Source organism: Saccopteryx bilineata, chromosome 2 (assembly GCF_036850765.1).
Source record: "Saccopteryx bilineata isolate mSacBil1 chromosome 2, mSacBil1_pri_phased_curated, whole genome shotgun sequence".
Taxonomy (NCBI): Eukaryota; Metazoa; Chordata; class Mammalia; order Chiroptera; family Emballonuridae; genus Saccopteryx; species Saccopteryx bilineata.
In genome coordinates, this window is record NC_089491.1 from 133,426,294 (window position 1) to 133,439,566 (window position 13,273).

A 13,273-nucleotide genomic window follows, 5' to 3' on the forward strand; every position below is an offset into this window, starting at 1 on the left:
CCACCAAAAAATCTTCAGATGTAAATTGTCCAAGTGCCTGTTGAAACCACCTGCCAACATATGCACAGCAAGCACAGATATTCTCAAATCACCACAAAAATAATCAAATTGTCAGTCCATTACATTAACAGATTAACCTCTTTTCTTTTTTTTATTCTACTTTTATTTCATTTTAATAGGAAAAAATATAAACAGTATTACAAAATATATTTCATATGGGTTTTGTAATGGGAATTTTAAACACATTAACTTTATAAAATAAAGGCAAATTAGGCCCTGGCTGATTGGCTCAGTAGTAGAGTGTCGGCCCGGCATGTGGATGTCTGGGGTTCGATTCCTGGTCAGGGAACATGGAGAAGTGCCCATCTGCTTCTCTACCTCCCCCCTTCTCTCTCTTCCTCTCTTCCCTTCCTGTAGCCATAGCTCAATCAGAACAAGCTGACCCTGGGCACTGAGGATGGCTCTATGGCCTCCATCTCAGGTGCTAAGAAGAGCTTGGTTGCTGAGCAACAGAGCAATGCCCCAGATAGGCAGAGCATTGCCTTTTAGTGGGCTTGCCAGTCCCTGGTCAGTTGGGGTGCTTGTGGAAGTCTGTCTCTCTGCCTCCCCTCCTCTCACTGAATATTAAAGAAAAAAAAGGCAAATTCCAAACAGAGCAAAGACATGAAAACAAGGAAGTTCTAGGAAAAAAAGCTTAGACAAATGTATTTATATTCTGGGAATGAAAAAAAGCATTCCAAAGGATATAAACCAAAATGCTGCAAAAAGAACAAAAAAAAGTGACTGGTAAGCCCGAGTACATAAAAATTAAAAATGTATGTATGGGGGAAAATCACAAAATAAATCTAAAGGGTAACAATAAACTGGAAAGATATCTGCAATACCTACTAAAAACAAAGAGTCTTGAGTTTCTTCTATTTCTTTTTTATTTCTTTCTTTTTTTTTTCCCCTGAAGCTGGAAACGGGGAGAGACAGTCAGACAGACTCCCGCATGCGCCAACTGGGATCCACCCGGCACACCCACCAGGGGGCGTCGCTCTGCCGCGACCAGAGCCACTCTAGCGCCTGGGGCAGAGGCCAAGGAGCCATCCCCGGCGCCCGGGACATCTTTGCTCCAATGGAGCCTTGGCTGCGGGAGGGGAAGAGAGAGACAAAGAGGAAGGAGGGGGGGTGGAGAAGCAAATGGGCGCCTCTCCTATGTGCCCTGGTCGGAATCGAACCCGGGTCCCCCGCATGCCAGGCCGACGCTCTACCGCTGAGCCAACCAGCCAGGGCAAGTTTCTTCTATTTCTAAGCAATACATGTCATCACCTAACAGCCAAAGGAAATGCTCACTTGCAAATTTTTGTAAATCCTAAAGATCTACATTTCCCATAGCCAGTTCAACAAATATTTTAGTATCAACTTATGTACACTGTTACTCTGTTGATAGGGAAAAAACTGTCAATAAACACACAGTGAATCTCTGATCACCTCTGAAAAATTATCATACATACAAGGACATTTTTGAGAATAAAACAGGCAAGACATCTGTTCCAGAGAACAGGTGTACCCTATGACTGTCTAAGAAAAAAACAGGAGGTATGGTAACCCTACTTTTTGAAGTTTGGAGTATTTAGTGGAATGAAATACTAGCAAACTATGTAGTAATACAACCCTGATTACTCCTGACTTTTCTGCCCTGACACAGAAAATGCTTTTCTCAATAACATACAAACCAAACTAAACTTAACTCATCTTTTTTTGTGTGACAGAGACAGAGAGGGACAGATAGGGATGGACAGGAAGAAAGATGAGAAGCATCAATTCTTTGCTGCGGCTCCCTTAGTCTCCTTAGCTGTTCATTGACTGCTTTCTAGCATTTGTCTTGATATGGGGGGGGGGGCTACAGCAGAGCGAGTGACACCTTGCTCAAGCCAGCGACCTTGGGCTTCAAACCAGCAACCATAGGGCCATGCCTATGATCCAACACCCAAGCCAGTAACCCCACGCTCAAGTTGGTGAGCCCGCACTCAAACCAGATGAGCCCACACTCAAGCCGGCAACCTTGGGGTTTGGAACCTAGGTCCTCCACGCTCCAGTCCAACACTCTATCCACTGCATCACCACCTGGTCAGGCTAACCTTAACTCATATTTAAATTTGGCTTTATGCCTACAGTTCATACTCTACTCCTAGCAATATTCATCTAATGTACTCCTGTTTTTAATTTAGAGCCAGTAATATATAAATTCAGAGAAATTTTCTGAACCAAAGATTGGTTTAAATGGTCTGACAAGGCAACAGACAAGGGAGAAAACATGAGTATGTGATATTGAAGTTTCTTCTCTTGCATTTTCTTGCATTTACTTAACACTTATATGACAGGAAAAAAAACCATTTTTTTCCCAATAGAGCAAATATAAAGTGCCTATTTTATCATTTGTATTCCTTTAAATCTTGCATGTAAATGAATCTGTATTTTACCCTACTGGATTCTTCATTCTTGTCTTAAAAGTTTTATTTGTCAAATTAAAACTATACTCTTCCCTGGTCACGTAGCTGTTGGTTAGACCGTAGTCCCCACACGCCAAGGCTGCATGTTCCACCTACTGGTGGGATTCAAATAATTTAACAACCGGTTCTCTGCCCTAATGACTGTTTTAATATAAAAAAATGATATACCAAAAGATACTTTATTAGTTTATGCATTTAATACTTAAATAAAAATGATAAAAGAGGCACACAAAACTAGATTGTTATAAAAGAGTTTTAAAATATTAAAGAAAAAATATTAAATAATACCTGACAAAAAAACAATACAAGTTGTCACCCCCTGGTAGTTTGGCATTTTTCTCTTTACGTTATATGTCTGTTTACTGAAGTAACAAACGCAAGGGAATTAAAATGTAGTATTTCATCAAAGGTATAATGAGTTTTATGAAATGAATAAATAAATATCACAAGTATAGTTCTGTCAAATTTTCTTCACCTATGGATAAAATGAATGCTTAGAATACACCATTGCGCAGATGAACATTAAAAAAGAGTAAGGAATGTAAATTGTGATTTCCACATTAGGCAGCTGCCCAAGCACCCAACTTAGAACCCTGATTACAAGTGCCATTTTAACAAACAGTTCGCCAAACTCAACAAAAAAGTAGGTATTGGTTCTGCCAAACCAGTGCAAACCAGCTGAATCCCACCTCTGGTTCCAACCCTGGTCAGGGCACATACAACCAATGAATTCATAAAAATAAATGGAACAACAAATCGATGTTGTTCTCTCTCTCTCAAATAATTAAAAAAAACTATACTAAAACTATAAAATTTTTTTTTTACTAAGGTAACTAATTACCCTGTTTGGTTTGCTGGAATCAGAGCAAACTGGTATCAAGGGTGCAATTAGAATTCAAAAAATTACACATTTCTCTCCTTTTAAAAATATTTATTTTATTGATTTTAGAAAGAGGAAGAGAGAGACAGGAACATCAACTTGCTCCCATATGTGCCTTGATGGGACTATTGGATACACAACCTCTACACTTCAGGAGAATGTTCTAACTGAACTATCCAGCCAGGGACACATTGCTCTTTTTTTTTAATTTATTTATTTTGCTGATTTAAAAAAATTTTTTAATTTATTGGGTTGACATGACTTGCCACACAGGTTTCAAGTATACAACTCAATATAACACCATCCACACATCTAATTTAGTTGATTTGAGAGAGGAAAGGGGAAGGACAGAGAAGGGGAGAAACATCAAATGTCAATTTATTATTTTATATATATAAATATGTGTGTATACACACACACACACACACACACACACTGTATCTTTCACTCTGTAAGACGCACTCCCCCCCCCAAAGGGGAGGGGAAAATGCCTGTGTGTCTTATGGAGAGAATGTTCATTTTTTTTAAGCCGCTGCAGGGTGCTGCGCCAGTAAACATATGTAGAATGAGCGCCAGCGTGAGCGTAATCATACCCGCCACAGCGGAGTGTGGAACCCCAGCATCTGCTGAGTGATCTCCTGGTTCCAGTTTCCACAGTTGCATGCAGTGCAGGAGGGAAGGCAAGCGACGTGTGGGCACATTCATCTGGCTCATCAAGGGCAGACGTGAGAGGCAAGCTGCAGTGATGGAGGGCTGCGCTGCAGCTGCTGGAGCTCTGTGTGAAGTGCAGAAGTCACTTGCTGCCCTATTAGTGCTTGCCCAGTTTAAAGCACATATTAGCAAAACCACAAAAAAAAACCAATTTAAAGTGAAGACCCAACTAGCTGTAATTCCCGGGGGTCTTACCAGCCAGTTGCAACCTCTTGACATTTCCATCAACAAACTATTTAAAGTCTTTATGTGAGAAGAGTGAAACAAATAGATGGCTGCTGGTAATCATGATCTGACACCAACTGGACGAATGAAGAGACCCACTATCACTCAAGTTTGTGAATGGGTGAAAACACCATGGCAGTCAGTGAAGAATTAAACTGTGGTACAGTCATTCAAAAAATGTGGTATTGCCTGACCTGTGGTGGCACAGTGGGATAAAGCGTCCACCTGGAACACTGAGGTCACTGGTTCCAAATCCTGGGCTTGCCTGGTCAAGGCACATACAGGAGTTGATGCTTCCTGCTCCTCCCCCTTCTCTCTTTCTCTCTCTCTCTCTCTCTCTCTCTCCCTCTTTTCCTTTCTCTCTTTCTCTCTCCTGAAAAAAAAAAATGGAATAAAGTCTTTAAAAAAAAATGTGGCATTAGCAATGCCTTAGATGGCACTGAAAATGGTATCATATATGAAAATAGCAAAGAAAGTGATACCAGTGATTGTGAGCAACTGAGCTTCTTAAATTCTGACATTAGCAATGATGAGTTCCTGGGATTCCCAGACAACTAGAAGAGTATTTGAACATTAAAGTCTCTTCTTATTTGTTAATAACAGTGCTAATGATTGTTAATACTGCTATTGAGTTTACATTGTTGAAATATTTGTTTTATTTATTTTTAAATTTATTCATTTTAGAGAGGAAAGAGAGTGAGAGAGAAACAGAAAGAGAGAAGGGGGGAGGAGCAGGAAGCATCAACTCCCATATGTGCCTTGACCAGACAAGTGCAGGGTTTCGAACCGGCGAACTCAGTGTTCCAGGTCGATGCTTTATCCACTGCGCCACCCCAGGTCAGGCAACATTGTGAAATATTATTGTGGTATATTTTATTAAATATTTTAACACACCATTTGGTTCAAAATATTTTTTTTCTTATTTTTCTCCTTAAAACCCTAGGTGCGGCCCTGGTCGGTTGGCTCAGTGGTAGAGCGTCGGCCTGGCATGCAGGAGTCCCTGGTCTGATTCCCGGCCAGGGCACACAGAAGAAGCACCCATCTGTTTCTCCACCCTTCCCCCTCTCCTTCCTCTGTCTCTCTCTTCCCCTCCCGCAGCCAAGGCTCCACTGGAGCAAAGTTGGCCCGGGCACTGAGGATGGCTCTATGGCCTCTGCCTCAGGCGCTAGAATGGCTCTGGTTGCAACAGAGCAATGCCCCAGATGGGCAGAGCATCGCCCCCTGGTAGGCATGCCGGGTGGATCCCAGTTGGGTGCATGCGGGAGTCTGTTTGACTGCCTCCCCGTTTCCAACTTCGGAAAAATACAAAAAAAAACCCACCCTAGATGCATCTTATGGTCAGGTGCGTCTTATGGAGGGGAAAATATGGTATATGCATTCCTTTTATTTTTTGGAGAGGAAGAGAGACAGAGAGAGAAAAAATCAATTTATTGTTCGTTATGTACTCATTGATTGACTCTTGTTGATCACACAACCCTGATGTATTGGGAGAATGCTCTAACCAACTGAGCTACCCAGCCAGGGCAAAGTCACACATCTCTTAAATCAGTGCTTTCTCACAGTAGTTGTTGCAATTACCAGTGCTGCTATCATGTAGTTTTGAAAAATTTACCAGAAATATTTAATATAGAAAGCACAAATTTTGCCTGACCAGGTGGTGGCATAGTGGATAGAGCATCAACCTGGGACGCAGAAGACACAGGTGTGAAACCTAAGGTTGCCAGCTTAAGCATAGGTTCATACAGCTTGAGAGCAGGGTCACTGGCTTGAGCCCAAGGTCACTGGCTTGAGCAAAAAGTCACTTGCTCTGCTGTAGTCCCCCCACACACATCAAGGCACATAGGAGAAAGCAGTCAATGAACTAAGATGTTACAACGAAGAATTAATGCTTCTCATCTCTCTCCTTCCTGTCTGTCCCTTCTGTCCTTTTCTCTGACTCTCTCACTGTCTCTGTCAAAAAAATAAAAAGAATTTTTTTATGATTTTAAATTAAAATTTTAAAAAGCTAGATTAGAGTTTCTCAATTTCCTCTACTTTCCATTCTGATATAATACAGACTTAGACTCCATTTCTAACTGCAGGGTCAAAATATTTTTTTAAGCTCCTAGGTAAAAGACCAAAATCACAGATTTGAAATCTTCTTGTCCAGTTTTGAAGATCACTTCTATTGATATATACTAGAAAATAATATGAAGTTGGCATATAGCTTGAACAAACCAAAACGGATACAAAATAGTTTAACAATATTTCTTTCTAGTTACCATTTTTTCTCATACTGTACTTGGAAGCACCATGAGGTACTTCTCTTACATCTTTATGTTCACCTCTGAACACTTTATTCCACTTTACACACTTCAAAAATAATTTTCATTTCATTTTCAGTTCCTTATATCAAAAAAATATTTGAAAGTTTTATTCATTTTTAAATTCTGCATCAAGTTGCAATAAATATTTCAAAATCAAATTGTTCAAGTCACTCAGCTATTCATTTATTTATAATTCTTCTCGGCAATCACTTCACAATTCATTAAGGCACTTTCTCTTTCCTAAGTCACTTGGTTAAGAAAATCACTTCCAGCCAGTGATATCTAATAACTTTATAAAAACAATTATTGCCTGACCTGTGGTGGCGCAGTGGATAACGCGTCGACCTGGAAATGCTGAGGTCGCCGGTTCGAAACCCTGGGCTTGCCTGGTCAAGGCACTTATGGGAGTTGATGCTTCCAGCTCCTCCCCCCTTCTCTCTCTCTCTGTCTCTCTCTCCCCCTCTCTCTCTCCTCTCTAAAAATGAATAAAAAAGAAAAAAAGAAAAAAAATTATTTAAGCTAATGGGGAAAACTGAGTACTGTGCATGGCACACTAATACAGACTCCAAGGCCAACCAAAAATATAAAATGTTATCACCTAAAAAAGCAGAAAACTTTGGAAGTCAGATAAAATTTTTTTTAATTGATTTTAGAGACAGGGAAAAGGAGAAATAGAAATATTGATTTGTTCCACTTATTTATGCATTCTTTGATTCCTTTTTAAGTTGAATTTGTTGGGGTGACACTGGTTAACATAATTATACAGGTGGTTGAATCTTGAATGTACCCTGACTGAGGATGAAACTTACAATCTGGATGATGCTCTAACCAACTGAGCTTCCTGGCCAGGGCCCAGATAAATTATTTTTATGTGTGTCAAACTGGAATACTAAGGTTGCCAATTCGAAACCCTGGGCTTGCCTGGCCAAGGCACATAAAAGCAACTATGAATTGTAATATGAGTCCTGGAGATGAATAATAGTGATGGTTGCACTTCTGCATAAATGTACTTAATACCAATAAACTGTACACTTAAAATGGTAAAAATGATATATTTTTATATTTTGTTATGTGTATTTTACCATAATTAAAATAATTCTCAGCCTGACCTGTGGTGGTGGATAAAGCATCAACCTGGAATGCTGAGGCCGCAGGTTCAAAACCCCAGGCGTGCCTGGTCATGGCACATATGATAAGCAACTACTATGAGTTGATGCTTCCTGCTCCTCCCCTCCCATTCTCTCTCTCTCCCCTCTCTCTAAAATCAGTAAACAAAAAATAATTTTAGCACTGGTCAGATAACTCAATTGGTTAGAGAATCATCCTAATACACCAAGATGTGCGGTTCGATCCCCAGTCAAGGCACATACAAGAATCAACCAATGAGGGCTGGCCTGTGGATAAGGCATTGACCTGGAATGCTAAAGTTGCCCATTTAAAACCCTGGGCTTGCCTGGTCAAGGCACATATAAGTTTCCCCCTCCTCCACTCCCCTCCCCTTCTCTCTCTCTTTTTCTCTCTCCAAAATCAGTAAAATCTTAAAAAAGAAAAAAAATCAACCAGTGAATGCATAAATAAGTAAAACAACTTAGAAATGTTTCTCTAAAAATCAATTTTAAAAATGTCAACAATGATGTAAAAATTTTAAAAAGTCAAAATAAAATTTTTTTTAAGTTATGTAAATTATTAAAGCATCAAATGGGTACATAAAAGTCACTTCCTAAATAAGTGGCTTTAAGTATTCATTTTCAGGGAAAACCTCAAATAGAGATAGAAACCCAACTTAAAAAAAAAAAAAGGAAACACAACCACTGCCAAACAACTAGATTAGACATGACTGGTTGAAAATATTGGGGGGTAGGAGAAATGGTCTAAAACTAAATAAAATGTTAGCAACCATTAAAAACATGAAAAATTTGTAAACTGTCTCCTTGCTGCTCAAAATTTTAAATAACTCCTAAGCAGCCAGAAGAAGAGAGCTGTTTCAAACTTACAGAATTTGTTCTAACAATTTATGTTGAGACACGTTTGACAATTTTGTGAAATATCCAAACATTTTTACCTCTTCCCAGAGAGCCACAGTACCTGTCTCCTTCAAAAAGACATGAGAAAAAGAATAATAAACTACTCAAGTCAATACAGCCCTTTGTCTGCAAGACCAAGTTTAAAAAAAGAAATGTGACATCTAAGTATTACTTTAAACAGGATTCCTTGTCTGCCTGTATATTTCTATTGAAGGATAAAAATCTAAGCAATGTAGTGTTTTAATTGCAGCTTAAACATTTACTGGCTGTATAACATCGAGCAAGTTTCTTAAATTCTCTATGCTTTATTTTCTTTATCTCTAAAATGGAGATATTACTCTACCTGCCTTATAAGTAGGCTTGAATAAATGCAAATATGCATAAATATTTAACAGGCCTGATACACAGTAAGCATAAGATATGTACATACCACTATTTTTATACTGTTATTGTTATCACTATTATCTATTTCACTGATTCCAGTTATAAATTAGTAAGCTGCAGTCTCTCCAGAAAAATGCATTCAAGATTTTGAACCCGACTACAGAGGACTCATAGATCCCAGATGAGAGAAGTCCAAAGCTGATGATCCACATGCAACTTGGTTTATATAGCAAAGAGGTTCTTAACTTCTTCTGTGCCACAGACCTCTTTAGTAGTCTAATTAACCTACAGACCTCACAGAATAACGTTTTTAAGCATACGTATTACTTAGGATCACAAAATAAACCAATTATATTTTAGTAAGCAAAGTCCTTTTAAAATTCTAATTTAGTAAAAATGTTTTACTAATGCGTTAAATATTAAGTTTTTTTTACATATAACAAGAGTATGAGCAAAACAATACTTCAAGATCTGTAAAAACTGCAATAATATTTGAAAATATTTCTCTTGTTACATCCATTGAAATTTTAAATTTTCATTTGTAGATTTCAATTAGGAGCCAGGCAATTTTTTTTTCTCCCCTCAACCAAGTTCATGAACTTCCTCAACAGTATCTCAAGAACCAGATCAAGAACCCTTAGCTTGCCTGACTAGGCGGTGGCGCAGTGGATTGAGCATCGGACTGGGATGCCGAGGACCCAGGTTTGAGACCCCGAGATCGCCAGCTTGAACGTGGGCTCATCTGGTTTGAGCCAAAGCTCTCCAACTTGGACCCAAGGTTGCTGGCTCAAGCAAGGGGTTACTCGGTCTGCTGAAGGTCCATGGTCAAGGCATATATGAGAGGGCAATCAATGAACACTAAGGTGTCGCAATGCACAACAAAAAACTAATGATTGATGCTTCTCATCTCTCCATCCCTGTCTATCTCTCTCTCTCTGACTCTCTGTCTCTGTTAAAAAAATAATAATAAATTAAAAAAAAAAAAAAAGAACTCTTAGCTTAGGAGCAAAAACCTAAGTTTTAGAGACAGAGATTTATGTTCTAGAAAAGCCAGACTTCAGACTCTAGTCCTCACATTATTCACACCTGAATGATCTTAAACATCAAACTTCTGAACTGCCCTGGCCAGTGGCTCAGTGGATAAAGCAATGGCCTGGCATATGGATATCCCAGGTTCGAATCTCGATCAGGACACACAGAAGAAATGACCATCTACTTCTCTCCCCTCCCTCTCCCCCTTCTCTCCCTCTTCTCCTCCCGCAGCCAGTGGCTAAATTTGTTTGAGTATGGCCAGATTTGTTTGAGGATAGCTCTGCTGATTTGAGCATCCGCCCCAGATATGGGTTGCCAGTTGCCGGTGGATCCCAGTTGGGGCACAGGTGGGAGTCTGCCTCACTATCTCCCCTCTCTCACCTAAAAAAAACAAACAAAAACTTCTGAGCTTGGGTTTACTTATTTAGAATAATTCCTATACCAAGAGGTTATAAGTATCAAATATTAGTTAACAAATGTGAAATGACCAGTGTGGGGTTTTTGTTATTATATATTCATCCCAAGTATTTAGCAACATTGTTAATTTTCAGTAAAACTCGTTATGAGAAAAATGTAACACCACATACTGATTCACAAAGCAAACAATTAATGGAAACATTAATTTTATGTTAACAGTTTAGTGAGAACCATGATTTGGAATCAGAATGACCTGTATCTAATAAATCTCACTTTCACTACTTTATTTTTACTAAGTTATTTAACCTCTACATCTCAGTATTTTCACCTGTAAAACAGTGCATCTTTTTTTTTTAACAAGATCTAGCTTAGACAATAAATGGAGTTATTATTAAAGTACATATTTTTAACAAAGCCAAAGGAATCAATTTGGAACTCAAAAGTTAATTTTGGAATTATGTTGATACAAATAACACTTCACAGCCCTTCTCTTGCAGGCAAAACATATACACAGTTACATCTGCAGCATTTAAACCGCAAAACATTCTGACACAAACAGGCGTTGTTTAAAATCATACCTGATTTCCTATTCTGCCCAAAGAAAACCGAGTATAAAAATCCGTAAATAGAATGGGTTCAATTTTAAAACTTTTTGTTATTTACTTGGAATGTCCCAATGAATGCTTATTATCAATGTCTGACATACTCTAAAATAGCTGTGTCAATTTAAAACCCAATTTAAAAATCTCACATTTATCAGCGACACTGATTAGATCAAAAGTGAGTGCATGTATTTTCTTTACGCGGAATATTAAAGAATAAAATCCCCTCCCTTTCCCCAAAAAGACTCGTCATAGACTGGCCGATCCATTATACAACCTGTAAATTCCTTCCCTCATTGAAAAGATTCTTTTTATGGGCATAGTTAACAAGTGCCAAGTTGCGAAGTTGCGCTTTGCTGGTTTGACGTTTTCACAATGCAAGAACAGTATGATCTGGAATCTACTCAAAGCTTTAGCCAGGCAGTCAGCTGATGCTCACTGCACACAAGAGAAAGACAGAAATAAGAGAAATTAAACCTCATATTTGTGTAAGGCATGTATCCACTACCTAATATTAAAATAGGCCAACAGCAGACGTTCCAATTACAAGTAATTAAAGTATTTATATTGTTAAGTAACAATGAAAAAATAGGCTTTCCCCCGGACTAGGTTTCTCTCGTTCTTGGAATTTTCCTTGCAAAGGGCTTTCTCACCCCGGAGCCGCTGCTTGAGTAACTTTTACAAAAGGTCAAAGCGGTGCCTTTCAAGGCTTCCAAACCCTACTGGCTTCTCCTCCGTTCACATTAAGTCACTTTCCACTCACAGAACGTTCCAGAGACCTAGGAACGCGGACCAAACAAAATTGGTGGGAGTTTCTAAAAAGAGGCATTTAACTTTCTTTTCAAACACACATACCGAATTTCACCTTCCTCCCTCTGCGGCCCCACATGTTGCTTGCCTCCCTCCCAGAGGGGCCCACAAGACCTCGCTTCAACCCCAGAACGCACCCACCTGATTACCCTTAACTCCTCAGACTCCGCCCCCCGTCCCCCCACCCCGCCCCCCACCCCGCGCCTGTTTGCCTCTTTTAGAAGATCCATATGGGACACTTTCCCCTTCCCCTGTTCCTCACGCCACACCAGACAAGACTCGATTCCCCACCTTCAATGTTCCCTACTCCGGTCCCCACCTCCCATCGCTTCCTAAAGTGTAAGAGCGCAAGAAGTTGAGCCGCAGGCCTGCACGGCCCAGGTGCTGTGTCAGCCTATTGCCGGTTCCGCGGCGTGTACGGCCTGGAAAGTCACATGGCGGTGGGACCGGCCGGCGCCTCTACATTCCTGCTCTCTTAAGAGTAGGACGAGATTACCGAATCCACTCACCTCCACGAAGAGTAACATGTCTTTCCCCGTTCGGCCCAATCGTTCTCGCTGCTGCTTCTCCAACTGGCTTATAGGCCCGAGTCCCACACGCTAGGATAAGGACACTCGCCTGGCCCCTCCACCCGGCAGTGGACCCGGCTCCTCCCCTGCCGTCAGCCGCTGCGGCCTGACCCGCCCGTCCCACCTCCCTTGAACCAGCAACAGTTTCCGGTTCTAAGGAACAATTGCTTCCGGGAGAAGAGAAAATCCTCGGTGTGCTCAACTTTTGAAGCATCTTTTCCCGCAGCAGTTTGGAATGTACTATCCTCTGTCGTAAGGGGAGGAGGGAGCGATCGAGGAAGGCACCATTCTCTGTAACAGGGTTGTGTGAAATCTTACTGCATTTCGTCCGTTGCGAAACGGATAGCTACCACGGCCATAATTTCGCAGTTTTCACAACTCAAACTCTAGATCTGATAAAAAACCGAGCTTGTGCGAAGTGTTCTGAAGGAACGTCCAACACTGCCTAAAAGGTGGTGGCTCAGAAAAAAGTAGAGAAGGGAAAAAATGAAGCAGTAATAGGAAATATATTAATAACAGTTGGTGTATTAAAATGCTTACTATGTGTAAAACCATCATATGTAATAAATACTATTATCCCCATTTTAGAGTTAAAGAAGCTTTCTAGGAGGGCGGGTTTCCTTTAGGCACACCTTTAAAGAACTTTGCCCACGTTAGCTTAAATCAGTTACCCACATCTCTGCTTAATATAATGCTACTTTATAATGCTCACTCTGGATGGCCTCTTCTTGATGTTCAGCACTCACCTCCAAACCCATTGTCTCAAAGTCTTCCCTTTCTGAAAAGCCTTCATTTGTTGATCATCCTTCTCTCTCCAT

At 40.1% G+C, this 13,273-nt stretch overlaps 1 protein-coding gene across 6 annotated transcripts in view; it reads right to left on the reverse strand.

Annotated features, from left to right (window-relative positions):
* LARP4 (La ribonucleoprotein 4) overlaps positions 1–12,556 on the reverse strand; it is a 99,528-nt gene extending 86,972 nt beyond the window's left edge. For 3 of the 6 annotated variants that reach the window (XM_066257867.1, XM_066257868.1, XM_066257866.1), the window contains exon 1: positions 12,396–12,556. In XM_066257867.1, coding sequence (XP_066113964.1) covers positions 12,396–12,413 — 18 coding nt within the window. In that variant the 5' untranslated portion in view covers positions 12,414–12,556. Of the gene's footprint in view, positions 1–11,353; positions 11,515–12,177; positions 12,265–12,395 lie in introns of those variants that run through there. The other 3 variants (XM_066257871.1, XM_066257870.1, XM_066257872.1) reach the window with 2 other exon arrangements.
* Positions 12,557–13,273: the final 717 nt, after the last annotated feature.